Source organism: Schistocerca serialis, chromosome 7 (genome assembly GCF_023864345.2).
Source record: "Schistocerca serialis cubense isolate TAMUIC-IGC-003099 chromosome 7, iqSchSeri2.2, whole genome shotgun sequence".
Taxonomy (NCBI): Eukaryota; Metazoa; Arthropoda; class Insecta; order Orthoptera; family Acrididae; genus Schistocerca; species Schistocerca serialis.
In genome coordinates this window covers 575,567,305-575,585,367 of record NC_064644.1, presented here as the reverse complement: position 1 = coordinate 575,585,367, position 18,063 = coordinate 575,567,305, and the positions used below count along the sequence as shown (strand labels likewise).

The 18,063-nt window shown below is 36.9% G+C and overlaps 1 protein-coding gene across 1 annotated transcript in view; it reads left to right on the top strand.

Annotated features, from left to right (window-relative positions):
• The window catches only part of LOC126412719 (aminopeptidase N-like), a 276,843-nt gene extending 275,315 nt beyond the window's left edge, over positions 1–1,528 (top strand). The window contains exon 12 of the mRNA XM_050082437.1: positions 747–1,528. Within this exon, the coding sequence (XP_049938394.1) occupies positions 747–983 (237 nt within the window). The 3' untranslated portion in view covers positions 984–1,528. The remainder of the gene's footprint in view (positions 1–746) is intronic.
• The last annotated feature ends 16,535 nt before the right edge of the window (positions 1,529–18,063 follow it).

The following is an 18,063-nucleotide window of genomic DNA, read 5'->3' as shown; positions in this document are numbered from 1 at the left end:
GCAGTGCAATAAGCTTGATGGACAACTAACAGAAATTGAGTTCTTTATTGAGTGAAGATATTAGACTGTAGTACGTGCAAAAATCAACTTTCTTCACCTAATATTTTTGGAAAAACTTAGACAATAATTATTTCATATTGGCCAGAAAACCATCTCTTAGCACAGGCACCAGCTTTTTGGCAAGCGGTGCAGCTGCTACAAAAGCTACCTCAGCAAGGGATGCAAAGAGCACGTCTATAACAGTGAAAGAGTTGATAGTACATCATTCAGAATAGACGTTAAAAATTTTGATATCTTTAGTTGTATTAATGTTAATTAATTTGTCAGCTGGAGGACAGTATATTGTGACTTTTAATATAAATTTTCAATGAACTGCTTTTTTTTAAACCATAAGCTTCAAAATGCTGCTCTTATCAATACATTTGTATTTGTATTAATTCTTCAATCAACTACACCTACACCTACACCTTCATCTTCACATTTCATACGGCTTCGTGCTCTCTGTAAATTATAATTTTTTACATATTACTCCAAAAAACAAAACTAGTAATAACTAGACAAACAAGTCACAACTGCACAGTTATATTGCCGTACATCGCATGTGATTCAAGAGGCGGCTCAGGAAATACGATTGATCGGCAATTGATCACTGTGACTTGTCACTCATGTGTGCAGCTCTTAACACTTTTTTTCTAATTGTGGTTTAATTTTGGACACTAGCAAATATGTATGCTATTCTTTTGCAGCTACAGTCCCTCCAGTCACTCGAGGCACTGCAAAAGATAAATTCGACTGTGGATTCTGCCATATCAGCTGCGACAGCACAGGTGGAGTGGGCAGACTCCCATATCAGTACTATTGGCAGCTGGCTGGAGGGAGGCAATTTCTTTCCATCTGGCACTTCGAGAATGTCTTACAACGTGATGGCCATCATACCTGTTATTTCTGTGGTGCTTCTCAGTACCAGTTTTTGTGTGTTTTAAGATGACCATTGTGTCCCACAAAGTTGTGGTTATTCCAGTGTGGAGTTTTAATTATGTTTTGTTGGAGTATGAAATTTTAAATCACCTGACAATTTACGCAGTAAATGATACTGTGGAGCTTGGACTGTATGGTACAAAAATTTATTCAACCAAGCTTCCTAAAAAAATAAATTTGTTGTGACAGTTGTTTGTTGTATTTCAGCTTTACATGTATTTAGAAATGCTGTCACATTATTTTCTTTTTGGTAAATTCATTTCAATCAGTTATCACTCATTTCCATCGGGGTTTTATTCTTGATGCTAGCAGTCAATTACAGTTATTATTACTGTTACCAAGTTTGTCATTCATGGTCAGTAGTGCACCAAGATTACAATTTCAAGATGTGCTGAATATAATAATGTAGACACTAAAATTTATAGTAAATGTTCATAGTACAGTTCTGCCACTCTGTTAAAGTACATTTAATCCATCTGTTTTTGTACTAACATGGAAATTCAGTCAAGTGTAGTGGTAACTGTCTTGGACCACATCTTGATAATGTTTTTTTTTTTTTTTTTTAAACTTAGTTTATGTGCTTGGAAGATTAAACAGTGACCAAACAGGGACAAGCAACAGATTTGGACATTTTGTCAGAACTTGAAGATTTTTATATTGTTATTAGAGGAAATAAAGAAAACTATGATGGCCTATATTTTATGCATTGTAATTTAATGAGTGGAGGCTATATGAGACAATATTAAAAGCAACTATGACAAAACTATTTCCTTCATAATAATCATTTAAAACCCAAACTGATGTGGAAATTGAAAGCTAAATTGTTAAATTTGCTGAGAGATTCTACATTTTCTCAGAAATAAATCTTACTGTGAGTTTGTGTTTACATGATATAACTATGTCACACAAAATTAAATATACTGATGGGGAAAATATCGCAACAATAAAAGATAATCAATGTAGAGTGATGAAATTCTGGAAACACATTCGTCTAGGTAACATATTTAAGTGTATACTGGCAACACACAATATCCCGTTACAGAACATGGTCTACAACATGACAGTCATGACATTGGTGCCTGTTTCACCACACGAGCTATCTGGATTCTTCCCCCATACACCAGTTTCTCAGAACTCCGCAGGTGGGAACTAGCACTACATGTCCTTGGTTCTCGCCAACCACCTGGCCTTAATTTACATTAATTCCTTCTGTCTCAGCAATCCTTCACAGCAACTACTCCTTTCTTCACTCTGTTTTAATTTTCAACATCTTTCATTTTCTGACCTGTCTATTTTTTGCCGTCACTGTCTCACCTCTATTAGATACAGTGCACTTAGCTTTTCACTGTTATTAATGCATGCACAATGTTTTAGCAGTAATCTCTTGTCTTGCATATTACCCTGTCCTCCACCTTTAAGCTCTCAGGTTTTCAAATCTCATCCAGTGCAGTCGCCAACAATCAGCCTTTCCTTCTCATCCCACCTGGTAAGTCTCCCCTAATTCGGGGTTCTGGGTGTCTTTTCTGAACTCTGGCCCTTTTCCTAAACCTCTCCAGTCCTTTTCCTTCATCCCTCTCCCTTCCCCTTCAACTATTATGTGACTGACATTGCAAGATCACAGGTTAATGTAAGTGTGAGACAAGCCATTGTAAATATGAAATGTTGGTACATTAGTAACCGGTGTAAGTACCAGAATGTTGAATACAAACATGCACGCATTGTGCTGTACAGTTGCTGGATGTCAGTTTGTGGGTAAAGTTTCACACCTGTTGCATTTGGTTGGTCAGTACAGGGACAGTTAATGCTGTTTGTGGATGATGCTGGAGACGTCCGATGATATCCCATATGTGCTCAATTAGAGACAGATCTGGTAATTGAGCAGGTCAAGGCAACATGTTGACACTCTGTAGAGCGTGTTGGGTTACAACAGTGGTATTCAACCAAGTGTTATCGTGATTGAAAACACCACCACTTGGAATGCAGCCATTGAGTCACCAGAATGACATACAATTTTGCAATCAGGGAGCTAGGGATAACAAGAGTGGTCGTGCTGTCCTATGATATCAAACCCCACTGGAGTCACTTTCATGCGATGGTGCAAAATCTGAATAGACACTGTCTTTCAGATGTATATACATGCCTACCAACTTTCATTTATGTCACACAACTCCTCCATGGTGGTTGGATTTATTTTTATCTATCAGTGTATATTGAAACAGCACAATTGTATATGGCTGCAAAAATATTTTTCAATACTCTGACAAGCAGTAAAATTACCATAATAATCCTTCTAATTGAGGGGAAACAGAATTATACTGATCTGTGTTCTTAACCTGACTAAAACTTCCAGGGTTCCCTGCTCCACTTACAAATGGCGGGGAAGGGATGGCATTTTGCTGGGTACCAGGACAAATGAGAATTCACAGGAAACAATTACTAGATACGGCAGCCAAGGACATATACCATGTCAGGGTTGGCACTGTATACAGAGATTGTATTTCTACATCCTAGACTTGCTATATTGCTGGTGAGGCAAGCTGTTCATCAGACAGTGGTGAGGAGGAAGGAGGGGTCAGCTACTGAGCAGTTATCTGTAAGTGCCGAACTAGCATTGGCAGCACAACTTGAATCTAGATGATGTGGAACAAGCCGAATCAAGAACTTGAATCTAGACTATGTGTAACTAGCCCTGCTCTGCCTAAACCCTGTGTTCAGGGTACTGACATTTGTGACATTCTGCGAGGAATAGTAGCGAGCTATAGTGAGCTCACTGGAGACCATTTGGGTTGTGTGAAGTTCTGTCAGTGTCGCTTGTGGGAGGATAATTAGTAATGGAAGTCAAATTAATTCATGTAATCTGACCATTCTGTAATGTGAGTGTAGGTGTATGTGGTTTGTTATTTTCATAACTAGAAGAAGAATTGAACTCCTTTGATACTAACACTTGTCAGTTCCGTGAATTAATAATAGTATGTTCTAGGTTACTTTTAATTACCCATTTCAGTTTGAAGTTGGCACATAGTAAAGGTCTACCCCATGTGAGAAGCAGTGTAGCATGACACAGTCTGCAGTTAACCAGGGAAGCTATATTTGCAACATGTTTCACAACTTGAAAGTTTGGTTCAGACCTGTGTATTACAAAGGGAACAGTGCATCTAAAAGCTCATATTATGGTTCAAATGGCTCTGAGCACTATGGGACTTAATATCTGAGGTCATCAGTCCCCTAGAACTTAGAACAACTTAAAACTAACTAACCTAAGGACATCACACACATCCATGCCCGAGGCAGGATTTGAACCTGCGACCGTAGCAGTCAGACGGTTCTGGACCACAGCGCCTAGAACCACATGGCCACCGCGGCCGGCTCATATAATGGTATTTTCTGAAGTTTGAATTTGACACGTTATCAGAAAAGGTTTTAAACTTTACCTTAACCTGGTTTCTAACTTCTGTGTTTCAAGTTATGGGTGTAATTATGTATAATTATAAGCAGTTAGATTTTTTAGTAAGCTGGCGACTAGTCTGCTTGGAATATAAGGGTTCTCTGTTAGTACTAAGTTTCTTGGTGTCATTGAATGAACGATTTGGGGAAGCCATGTTAGAGGGAAGTTACTATTTCCAGATTGATGTCATCGTGACGAGTGATTATAATCTTGAACTCAGATTCTCACAGAATCTTATCTGTTCCAGAAAATTGGTTACATCTGTGTGATGCCATATGTGTAGAGAAATGTAATTGTCAGTGATGGCTGTACTCACCCATCGAGTCCGTTTTGGCTGTACTCCACCATTGAATCCATAAAACTATTTGCCTCATTAAAGCATTCCAGGTTAAGATATCTGTGTGGATTATTGTATTTAAGCACGTTTATTTATTTCTGGCTTAGTCAGGCACTCTTCTGTAGTAATGATTTATTGTGCATCTTTTTAATCTAGTTAATTTTATTTTCTCTTAAAACAGTTTCTTTTAACTTTGAAGTCATATTTTTCCTTTGCAATACTGAGTACATGAAACTGGTTGTGATACAGAAATTTAGGTCAGTGTTAAATTTGGGCATTACTGTAATAAATGCTTTGTTGAAGGTGAAGTCCCAAACTCAATCAGTTGCTCTTCCGATTATCCTAACTTTCCAGTTATACCGCTGCACAAAATCCCAGGGATCAATGTCCTGCCCCCATACATGTTATCTCATTGTTGACATACAGGATCGTGTGCCTGTAGGAAGAAGTATGACAACTTTAAGTTGCAGTTTGTGTACCTCTTCCTGACCACTGAAGTGAGATGAAGTCATCCTCACTCGACTACACATAAGTTTCCTGCTCCAGTGCGAGGACTTGCATATTTGCAGCACTTGTAGCATATACACTAATGGCCATTAAAATTGCTACAGACACGAAATTTAACTGACAGGAAGAAGATGCTGTGATATGCAAATGATTAACTTTTCAGAGCATTTACACGAGGTTGGTGCTCGTGGCGACACCGACAACGTGCTGACATGAGGAAAGTTTTCAACCGATTTCTCATACACAAACAGCAGTTGGTTACATCTGTGTGATGCCATATGTGTAGAGAAATGTAATTGTCAATGGTGGCTGTACTCCACCATCGAGTCCGTTTTGGCCTGGTGAAACGTTGTTGTGATGCCTCGTCTAAGAAGGAGAAATGCGTACCATCACATTACCGACTTTGCTAAATGTCAGATTGTAGCCTATCGTGATTGCGGTTTATTGTATCAGGACATTGCTGCTTGCGTTGGTCGAGACCCAATGACTGTTAGCACAGTATGGAATTGGTGGGTTCAGGAGGGTAATATGGAACACCGTACTGGATCCCAACAGTCTCGTATCACTAGCAGTCAAGATGATGGCCATCTTATCCGTATGGCTGTAATGGATCGTGCAGCCACGTCTCGATCCTTGAGTCAACAGGTGGGGACGTTTGCAAGACAACAACCATCTGCACAAACAGTTTGACGATGTTTGCAGCAGCATGGACTATCAGCTTGGACACCATGGCTGCGGTTACCCTTGACGCTGCATCACAGACAGGAGCACCTGTGATGGTGTACTCAACGACAAACCTGGGTGCACGAATGGCAAAACGTCATTTTTCGGATGAATCCAGGTTCTGTTTACAGCATCATGATGGTCGCATCCATGTTTGGCGACATCGCACTGAACGCACATTGGAAGCATGTATTCATCATCACCACACTGGTGTATCACCCAGCGTGATGGTATGGGGTGCCATTGGTTTCACGTCTCGGTCACCTCTTGTTCGTATTGACGGTACTTTGAACAGTGGACATTACATTTCAGATGTATTATGACCCGTGGCTCTACCCTTCATTCGATCCCTGCAGAACCCTACATTTCAGCAGGATAATAAATGACCGCATGTTGCAGGTCCTGTATGGGCCTTTCTGGATACAGACAATGTTCAACTGCTGCCCTGGCCAGCACATTCTCCAGATCTCTCACCAATGGTGGCTGAGCAACTGGCTCGTCACAATATACTGGTCACTACTCTTGATGAACTGTGGTATCGTGTTGAAGCTGCATGGGCAGCTGTACCTGTACGTGCCATCCAAGCTCTGTTTGACTCAATGCCCAGGCGTATCAAGGCCTCTAGTATAATATATTTGACCAATGAATACCCCTTTATCATCTGCATTTCTTCTTGGTGTAGCAATTGTAATGGCCAGTAGTGTAGATTTCTGTACAACTCATTTAAAACAAATGCATATTACATCCAGAAAAAGGGGCATAGGCTAGTTTGCCAGCTGATGTGTCCTCTGTTTTTTCAGACAATGAGATAAATATGCAGGGTGGCTAGTAGAGTCACAAATTAAAATCCAGGTTTCAATTTTACTTTTTCCAGGTGTCTTATTTCTGTTATACTGTATAAACGATACTGCCTACCAATCTGCTTATTATCAAAATGTGTTCATATGTTGTTGTTGTTATGGTCTTCAGTCCTGAGACTGGTTTGATACAGCTCTCAATGTGTTCATAAGCATTCAAATTTTCTAAAATAAAAGGTGTCTTTCTGTCAATATTGTATATAAAAATTAAAAGTAATATAGTGAAAAATAATGCACTGTACCCACAAAGTTCCAGTAGATTAACACACAGCATTTCTTTTTATACTGTAAACAAAATTTCCATGTAAAGTACTTAATCCCACTTTTATTTCATTAAGCTGAGTTTCTCAATATACACAAGTATTCCTACAAAACAGTCTACCAAATGATTTCAGACCACAAAAAAATGCTAAGACCACTCACTAAACACAAATTTGTTCATCCTTTATATAAGACTTTAAAAATAATAAGAGAAAAAAATTTTTCCATTAGGAAACCTGATGAAACAAACTTCGTCATTTGCTTTCCTGTAACATTGAGATTGATTCTGCTATTTCAGCAGCATCTGCCAAAATCTCATTTTCTGAATTTCCAGTTCTTTCATTTGACTTCTTTTGCATTTTCCATGAGATTCCTCCTACATTTTCTTTTCATCACTTCACAGTTTAACCAAGTAGTCATTATACTTAGAATGTGCATTATGCATTAAATGTATGAAACTTTTGTTGATTGTTGTATATCCCCCACCTCCTCCATCTTGGACTGAATCAAATTCGCTGTAGTGCCACCAGGGTTTCATCATGCTGGTTTTCCAGTAAACACTGTGTGTTCTCAGAGAAGGCACACTCAATGGTTGCACTGCCATGGGATACAATAAGAATCTTTTTAACAAAATCCTTTAAATTTTCACAAGATTTTCGTGAATTGCATATTAAATCCATCCAAAATTTATCATGATGAGTTTCAGGGCTGTTGAATGCTCTAAGGACATCCTTTACATGCAGTTGACTACAAAGTTCCATATATTCTTGATTTACATGGTCATCCTTAATGCCAGAGAGTCTAGCATTAAAAAACTAGAATTTCCAAACATGATGATAATCACTTTTTAAGATGAAGGAAAACTGACAGCGGTCTTATTTTGCCCAATATTCCTAAAATGCATGTTTGCATTTCTTGTTTTAGATGTAGAATGTCCAACTCTGATGTGCTATTCACTTTCTTTAATGCCTCCTTAGTACTGAAGTCAAGATCAAACTTTCTTGCTGTAACTAAATTGTTTATATCCGTAAGTTCTATTTTCCAAAAAGAAGGCAGAGATTCTAAAACATCAGGGCTGATTACATGCCATATCAGAGAAAGCTCTCAAGATTGCATGTCACTGTACATGAATGGAGCTATGGGATTAGTCATTTGGTAATTTCGTAGAAAAGGCTTAACTAATGATGCTGAAGCAAGTTTTGGTGCAAGCACATTATTGAGAGTGGCAGATACAGTTTTGAAGCTCTGTGAAGTTGGCACAGATTTGGTTTTTTACAGATTCAGATACATATTTTTTCAAATTTTCTAGTGCTCTCAGAACAACAGCAGAATTCTCTACCCATCTGATTGAACAAAATTATTTTGGGAAAGACTACAGTAAGAGTATGCTATATATTTTGCTCTTATAGCAGGAGAATCTTTAAATAAATAATAAATTGCTCTTAGAAAGGCAATAATGTCCCAATTAGTTTTTGTTATATCAATCTTAAATGCTCCATGTAGCACATGAAGCCCATAACTACCTGTATTCAGAAGACCCATCCCATTAAAAGATTTGTTAATCTCTGCATTTAAATCTTTGAGTACTTTAAAGTTTACATTAGGGCCATCCCTAGAATGTAGGCCTCCCATAAAATCAACAGCAGAAGTGTGCTGAAAAAAATTGAAACAAAGTGTCATTCTGATATTTGTGATGATTCTCGATTCCAAAACTTTGCACTGATGTCCATCTGTGCTTTTTGGGCAACAGTGTTTAAACTTTCATTGAATCCTACAAGTATATCTTCACAACAGGTAAGTAATGTGACCAATTCTTTGGTAAAATGGGGAGCAATACTATAGGCTACACTATATGCCAGTTTTGCTCTGTGTAGCTGCATTCTTCGTGCTATTTTCGAATCAGAAAACGTCAGTGGGGATATGGATGCACATTCCAAAGAACTACAGAATGAGATATGGTTCACTACAGTTTGAAGACATCTGAGTATTTCTTAGTTCGTAACATCATCTGATAACATGAATAATTTCAGTGATGTTGATGTTTCAGCTTTCAGTGACTTTATGTTGATTGTAGGACTTGCAGAAGTTGAAGTATTTTCAGGGTGACATGCAATCACAACGCTTCCTGAAAACAAAAGTTCTACGTTAGGCTGATCAAACAATGTTAATGTAAAAAAATTTGAATTTTAGCATTATATATATAGTAGCAGTGAGTGGTCAAAGAATATCTTGCAGACACTTATTTGAAGTGATTCTGTAGTTGAAGTTATGCAACCAAAGAGAAAAATTTAGATTTTTTGCAATAAAAATTGTTTTCACTTTCTTAAACAATAGTGACATGCTTTTAATAGCCTTGAAAGCTGATATTCGTGCCTTGCTTAAAATGCATTGCTTTTTTCATTATGTATATTTGCAACAGTAATTTGCTTCTCTGATGAACCGCTGCCCCTTTACTGTGGTCCTCGCACCCTCACACTAACAATACAACACAGAAATGACTTAGTGATTACATACACCAGGCTCCCTGCCGACATACCTCTAAGAGACTAATACCGTTCTCAACACTCTATTACCTTGTAACCAATGCACCTCTGCCCATTTACTGTAATGCTCACATTGTGAAGCATGCGAGTCTGCTTTACATGTTCAACTGACGAGATAGGTAGGAACTACAATGGATTGGGAAGCTGTACAATATTTAAGGGAAAGCGCGTCAAGTGCAGAAGTGAGTAATATTAACGAGGCAAACACCTACAGCCACGTTGTAAAAAATAGTGTTTGTAATAACGGTAAAGAAGAAATCGAAAAGTTAAATGAATGATTAAAAAGTCTTCAGATAGTTGCTGATATACTGAGAGGAGATATCACTAAACTTGAGAATGAAAACCGTGAGTTAAAAACATTGGTTGCGAGCAGTAAATGCCAAAAGACCATAAACAACTTAAACACGCATTCCAGTGAAAGTAATGGTCAAAATTGTGTAAATGGGCCGAACTCAAATGCCAGTAAAAGTAACGGTCAAAACTGCGTAAATGGGCCTAACTCAAATGCCCTTCAAAGTGAAAACAGTGGCCTAAAGTGTGTTAACAATTCAAAAACTATTTCTCGTGTAATGCCAAATAAAGTGACTAAAAAAGTGCCTTGCTCACAACGAAATACATGGAACAAACCTAATCTCGTGTGCACAAACAAGTACAGTGTGTTATCAGAAAGCAGCAGCAACTCCATAAACATTAAAAGTGAACAAGCCACCCATCGTGAAGATAAAAACATTGTGAGGAGCTGCAAAAACATCACCAACAGCCAGAAACAGTGAACAAAGAAACACAATGTGCTTTTCCTAGCGGACAGCCATGGAAGAAAGCTAGCAAATATTCTACAGGATGTGAATACGGATCTTCGTGCAACTGGCATCGTAAAACCTGGTGCGAGGACAGAAAATATTGTTGAAGGCATCTCAGAACACAAGAATACAACAAGGGACAGTGACTTTGTTGTTTGTGTGACTGGTGCAAATGATGTAGCACATAATGAAGCCAAAAAGTGTATAAAAGGTTTGAAATTTTTTTTAGATGTAAGTAAGGTGGAAAACACTATTGTTGTGACGATACCACATAGACATGACTTGATCTATAATTCATGTGATAACAAAGAGATTCGTAAAACAAATATTAAAATCAAACAACTATGTTCCATTTATGCTAAATGCAATGTAGTGGATATTAACATACTTGAAAGAAATTTGCACACTGAACATGGTGAACATCTAAATTACCATGGGAAAACATTTTTGTGTCAGGAAATAAACAAAGTTGTAAATGAAATACGAGCACACAACTGCCTTGTCTTAAAAGACAGTCCCACAGAGCATGACTGTACACCGCCTTTTTTAGAGAAAACGACATTACAGACGAAGGAAAGTTAGAAACCACATTAAGTGGAAACTGCAGCAGTGTAACTCATTCAGATAATAGTGCAACCCTAGATCATGTAGCGAAAATAAATGAATACAGAAGGTTCTGTGAAAGTAGAATACCATTATGTAGCAGTGACAGTTTCCTCCTCCTTCATGTAAATGTACAATCTCTTAGGTGTAAAACCAATGAATTACAATACTGGCTCGATAAAATCAACTGCAGTGTTCTATGCATCAATGAACACTGGATGAAAGGCACTGAAATAGACTTGCGTGTTCCTCTTGGATATTCGTTAGTTACAAGCTACTGCAGAGAAAGTATTACACGTGGTGGGGTCTCAATATATGTCAAAAGTAACCTTGAATTGCATTACTCAGTTATAGACCTTAGTAGAATATGCCTTGAAGCTACAATAGAAGTAGCCAGTGTGGTAATGCACGAACAGAAAACTGTAATTGCCTCAATCTATCGAATCCCAGGCTATGATGGAATAGTATTTATAGAAAAAATTAATACTTTAATATTGTTGTTGTCAAAATATAAACAGCATAGAATTGTAATTGTAGGTGATATTAACATAGATATAAGGGCAAAGAGAAAAAATGTAATTCATATGATTAACACTCTGAAGTCATTAAACTATTACTGTCTCAATGAAAAACCAACTAGACTGAATGCATGCCTTGATAACATAATTAGCAATGTACAAAGAGACTCCAGACAATGTGATGTAATAGAATTAGAATATCAGATCATGCAGGGCTATGGCTTCAAATAGAAAAGTCAGCCTTCAGTTCTACAGAGAGAGAAGTGACATATAGAATTCTAGGTGAATCCAATGTAAACAAAATGATAAACCAGTTAAAAGAAATGGATTGGAGTCATGTAATGGATAACAAGAAAATGATTAATAAATGTTTTTCCATTTTCCTGACATAGATCAAGCATATAGTAGAAATGACATGCCCCTTGGTAACCAAAAGGTACCAGAATAATATTACTCATAAGCAACAAAATACTAACAAGTGGTACACCCCACAACTTAACAAACTAAGAATACTACTGATGATTATGAAAGACAAATCTCATAACAGTGATAGGTACAAGGAAAATTACACTAAAATGAGAAACCTTTACAGATTAGAAATAAAAAGTGCTAAGTGCTGTGCAAATGATGAATATACTTTAAATTCTAAAAATAAATGTAAAGCTGCCTGGGCTGTCATTAAAAGGGAAATTAATAATACCAATAAAGAAAGGAGTATCCCTATTGACTGCAATATTCTGAATGAATATTTTGCAAATAGCGTCACCACCCCACCCATCAATTCTGCCTCTGATGCAGAAGAATTGCTCACTTGTGCAATACAGACAAGAAGTGAGAAGTTCACTTGAACCCGAATCACATTAAATGATATTCATAAGTCAATAAACAAATTAAGTAATTCCAAAACAGAAGATTATTATGGACTCAGTAATCTCATCATTAAATGTATAGCAAAAGAAATTGAAATGCCACTTCTCTCACTATCAAACAGAGTACTTGATGAAGGAATATTCCCCGACTGTCTTAAGCTCACAGTTACATTGCCTGTGTATAGAAAAAGGTGAAAGAAACCTCCCAAATAACTACAGACCCATATCAATAGTACCAATCATTTCCAAGTTAGTAGAAAATTGTGTGCATAAGCAGATATACAGGTATTCTGAAACCAACAAAATTTTAAATGAACGACAGTTTGGCTTCAGGTCACACCTATCAACTGTAAAAGCAGTAGAAGCTTTGGTAAGCAATGTTTATGAGGGGTATGAAAAAAGGGTATCAATGTCTAGAACACTTATTGACCTAAGTAAAGCTTTTGACTTGGTGTCACATGACATACTCATCAAGAAGTTAAAATACTATGGCATTGAAGATGACACACTCCGACTATTCAGATCTTATCCAAGCAATAGGTTACAACATGTATATGCAAATAAGCAGAGGTCAGAAATACTCCCTATAGAAAGAGGAATACCCCAAGGCTCTGTTCTTGGACCTTTTCTGTTCATTGTCTATGTTAATGACTTCTCGAATTACATACCGTGTGAGAACATACTATATGCTGACAATATGACATTAATAAGTACAGGAGAGAACTTACAGAGTGTACTGGACAAAAATATAGAAATGATGCAAATGGCTAATTACTGGTGTCAGGCTAACCAGCTGTGCATAGATCAAACAAAAACAGAAGAAATAATATTTAATCTCAAAGTAACTAAAAATGAAAACAAAACAGTGAAATTACTTGGACTAATCATAGACCAAAAGCTCTCATGGGAAGCACACACCAATTATCTATGTAGTAAACTAGCACGAGTACTTTTCTTATTGTATAAAATAAGAAACTGTGTGAGCAAGCAATTGCTACTCCACTCATACTATGCTTTCTTTCATTCCCAACTGCAATATGGAATATTGCTTTGGGGTAACTCCCCAGGGGCTGAATGTATTTTCAAATGGCAGAAGAAAGCAACCAGGTGCATGGAGGGGTTAGCACCCAGAGAGTCCTGCAGAAATTATTTTAAATCTCTTGGCATAATGACAGTGCCAAGCATGTACATATATAACTGTCTAATATATGCCAGAGAAAATCTGAAAAAAATGAACATGAGATGTGATGTGCATGACACAGTACAAGAAACAGTCACCTGCTGGACTTGCCTTCCGCAAGACTTGCTGTAGTCCATAATAATTATAAGTACTTAAGCATAAAATTTTTCAATAAGTTACAATGCTCAGCTCGTACAGTACCACTAAATAAATATAAGAATACATTGCAAACCTGGCTAAAAAACAACGAATTCTATACAACTGAAGAATTCTTAGAAACTAATCAACAAAATAAATGTTTTACCTAAGTTATGAAGAAAATGTTTTGATATTATATAAGCTAGTTATTTATTGTGATTCTTTTCTTATGTGTGTATTTAATTATTGTATAAAACATTGTTTTACATAATTCTGAAGAAAAGGTCTTTAGTTCCTTTTCTTCCCTTTCTGTAACTATTTGAATATCGTACTGGAACTAAAACCCTCTGTAAACTTTGACGAAGCCAATTGTATGAAAAATACTGAAAGGCTAATAAAAATATTGTATTCTATTTACTGTAATTCTCATGCCCTCATACTGATGAGGCAACACAGAAATTGCTTGACGAATGCATTCTACGGGCTGGGCTATTGCATAAGCCCCGAGGAGTTTGATGTTTGATGGAGTCATTCTGCTAGTGTACATTTATCATACTGGTGCAGCTGCGGTCACTGCATGGAACATCTCCTGGGCATCCAGTAGCTAGTAACCAAATAACCACTGATCATTTACTGTAGCCCTTGAACCCTCACACTGACAATGCGACACAGAAATTCCTTCATGATTGCATACTACAGACTCCGCTGAAGACATCTCTCAAAGATGCTAATGCCACCCTTAGGAGTTGTCTCACCATTGGGCATGTGCTGGGCTATCACATGAGCCTTGAGGACATTGACAGGTCCTTCTGCTAGTGTACAACTAATCTATGACACTGCCACAGCTACTGTTACTGCATGGAAACTGCCCTGGGACTGCAGTAGTTTGTAACCTAAGAACTGCTGCCCGCTTACTGTAGCCTTTGCATCCTCACATTGATGATGTGACACAGAAATTGCCTCGAGGTTGTATACTACAGGCTCCCTGCCAACGTCTCTCCATAAGACTAATGATGCCCACATGAGTTGTCTCACCATTAGACATGTTCTGGGCTAGATCACAAGACTCGAGAAAATTATTGGTGCCATACTGCTAGTGTACGTCTATGATAATGGTGCACCAATGGTCACTGCATGGAGCATCTCCTGTAAGACCAGTAGTACAACCTACTGGTCTTGCAGGAGAAGCTCCATGCGGTGTGAGGGATACAGTAAAAGAGCTGCGGTACATCAGTTACAACACTGATGTACTGCAGTTCTTTTACTGTATACCTCACAGGGAGTCCAGGCAAAAGTGCCCTAAGGTTTTTGGAGTTTTATTTATTGTTGTGTCGTAACGATAAGTCTCTTTCCTCAGGAAATGAGAAAGGGGAGAAGCAACTGCATTGGATGTAGTATGGAATCTCAAAATGTTATGTTTTTGCAGGAACTGATCATATGTGATAGATGAAATTTAGGTATGTTGAAGCTGTGAGGTTGTCCATGACATACTTTGATGGTGTAGTTGTGGAAATATTTTGATTCACTGGTGTGGCTTAATTGTATGGTGTTGATTCTGCAATTAATATGTATCTCTAAGACTGTCACTTTGGCTCTAAATGTCTGAGGATTCACTTTCTAGAACTGCTGGTGCCTGACGAACTCCTCTTTCACTCGTTGCTGAAAAGATGCCATTGATTACTGTTACTGATAACATACTATATCATTGTTACTTTTGAATTATTTTCCCGTCTGTTAATATGTTGCCACATAAGTTTCAACAACATTTAAGGGATTATGTGTAAGTTTAATAACTTTAAATAATGTACAGTTTTTGTGAGGTGTTGATAATAACTGAAACAAAATGAATAGCAGAATGTTTGGATAGTTGGGTGACAGGGAAAGGTGCACTTACTCAATACTTCATTTGCAGTATGCAGTGAATGGCTAACATAGTGTATATTGAGCCTTTTGGAGTGAAGCAGTGGTGCTTTGCAGAAAAGTAGTTTTTTGATTAGGGTTGCTTACATGTTTTGTATGGCAGGATGAATTTGCATTGTGCTGCGTGGTAGTTGGGCTTTTTAATGTTATTAAGTATTGTTGCTGTAGAATGTGTCCAATTGTGATTGATATTGACCACTGAGGGAAAGCATTGCAACAAGTGCATGGTGAACTGAGAAGTAAATTTTTACACCATGGTTAAGTGTGACGTGCTGAGTTATTAAAATTATAAAGCAGTGCACCAGCTAGGATTATTTACTACTATTAAGTGTGTTGTTATAGTTTTATTGGGTATTGATGCAGTTTCATATTAATAAATAGGCAGGGAAAATTAACAGCTCAAGTAAAAATGTTTAGCAAATCTCTGGTGTGAATTGTGAATTAACACCACTTCCATTATTTTATATACACGATAATTTTTTCTGTGATGGGGAAATATGTGAATTCTTTTTTTGAAGATATTGATCTAATGTTTGATTAAAGTTTGCCAGTCACTGTGGCTCAGAATGTATGATTACTATACATGTTTCCAGTGTGAAGCACATTTATGCCAACATGTATTTTACTATCTTGAAGAGAGCAGAGTTTTAGTGTTTACTGAAAAAATCCAGTTTTTTCATTGAAAATGTTTCTTTCATTAAGGCCTTACCAGATTCAGGCAACCCATATGTACTACACATAATCAATAGGACACTTTTGCAATATAGGTGTTCTGAGAATGAAAATTGAATTGTGTTATTAAGAACCACTAGAAAACAGCTGCATGGGAAGATAAACATGCTGTTGTGTGAAAATAACGTCATCCTGGTGCAAATACACACTCAAAGAAAAAGGAAAATATGATGCAGTTTGTGGAAAACTTCTTTGCTCTGTGTTTAAAGGAGTAAATGTCTAGAAGATGGAATTAACACAGAACAGATTCTCACATCAGCAAATCACAGAAATCCTTGATGAACTTGTAAACAGTAAAAATGATGTTTTATGCACTTTGGAGTAACAGATTTTCTTTAAAAATTGTTAGAATATGTTTTTAGTGACTGCTCTAAAAAATTTAATAGATTACAACACTGACCGTGCACAGTGTACTTTAGAGAAAAGTAATTACTATGTGTTCAGGTTGAGGAAACAGAAAATCACTTAATGCAATGAATAATTCTTGTCATTTGTATGTTGAGCATTATTTGTGTGGTTTTCTCACGTTTGGGAAGGACAGAGGTATCTTGCAATCACTAGAATGCCAAATGGAAGTGATAGTGGGTCATAACTATAAGAGATTAGAAAAAAGTTCTGTGGTTCAACTGTGAAGAGACTTTGCATGCTAAGAGAATAGCTGTAATATGTCACACTTCATGTGATGATCACGATAAAATAATAACAGAAGCTAGAGGTTAAACACAAATACAAGCAATTCTTTTTACTGTATCTTACTTGTTATTAGAATAAGGGAGATTTTAAAGTAATATATACAGAGTTGAGATGTACACTCAGCCATAGTATCTGTGGCTGTAGGATGAGGTAACATTGGGGAAAGGAAGTGTAAAAAACCTCATTTCCATGGATTGGCAAGAGGTTAAACTGAAGATTGATTATAATATTTATACTGGTTCACTGTGCAATGTTGTTGTAATGGTTTTCTTTTGGTTTTTGGTGTAATGTCAACCGCATGGGTTCTCTCATTTTTATTTATTTTAAGGCTCCCATCACATTTTTTTGTTGCTTAAATTATGAGAAATGTCAACCTGTGTTTTGGTTTTCTAATCAATGTGTTTGTCATAACTGTACAATTGTACTGAAAAGTTTTGTAAATTCACTTATTTTATTGTATCTGGAACTGTTGTTAATACTTAAAACACATAAGTAAATAAATAAATACATGAAAAAGTATTAAATGTCAGTATAATTTACTATTTATGGATAAGGGGTGAAAAAATAGTAAAGGACGTTTAGTTTTATGTTCATTCTTATCATGCATAAAATATATAAAAGACAACTTGACATGATAATGCTAATTTCATACAATGCATACAGATTTGATTAATAATTGGTCAGACATGATAACTATTATTAATAGATGGCATGTCAGTGACCGAAATATGTAGAAGACATTATAGCGGACATGATGTCTATTTGACAGATGGGAATGGGAGAAAGCAGCATTGGGGTATAGCAGTCAAAAAGTTAATGCTTGTGCATATATATTTACAGAAGTGGCAATGCAGTGAGCACTTATCATCAAATTTACAGTGATGATTGACTCATTCTGTTGTCGCTCCCAATTTTCACTAAACTATCACACCCAGATTTTTGTTAAGTGAACAATGAAG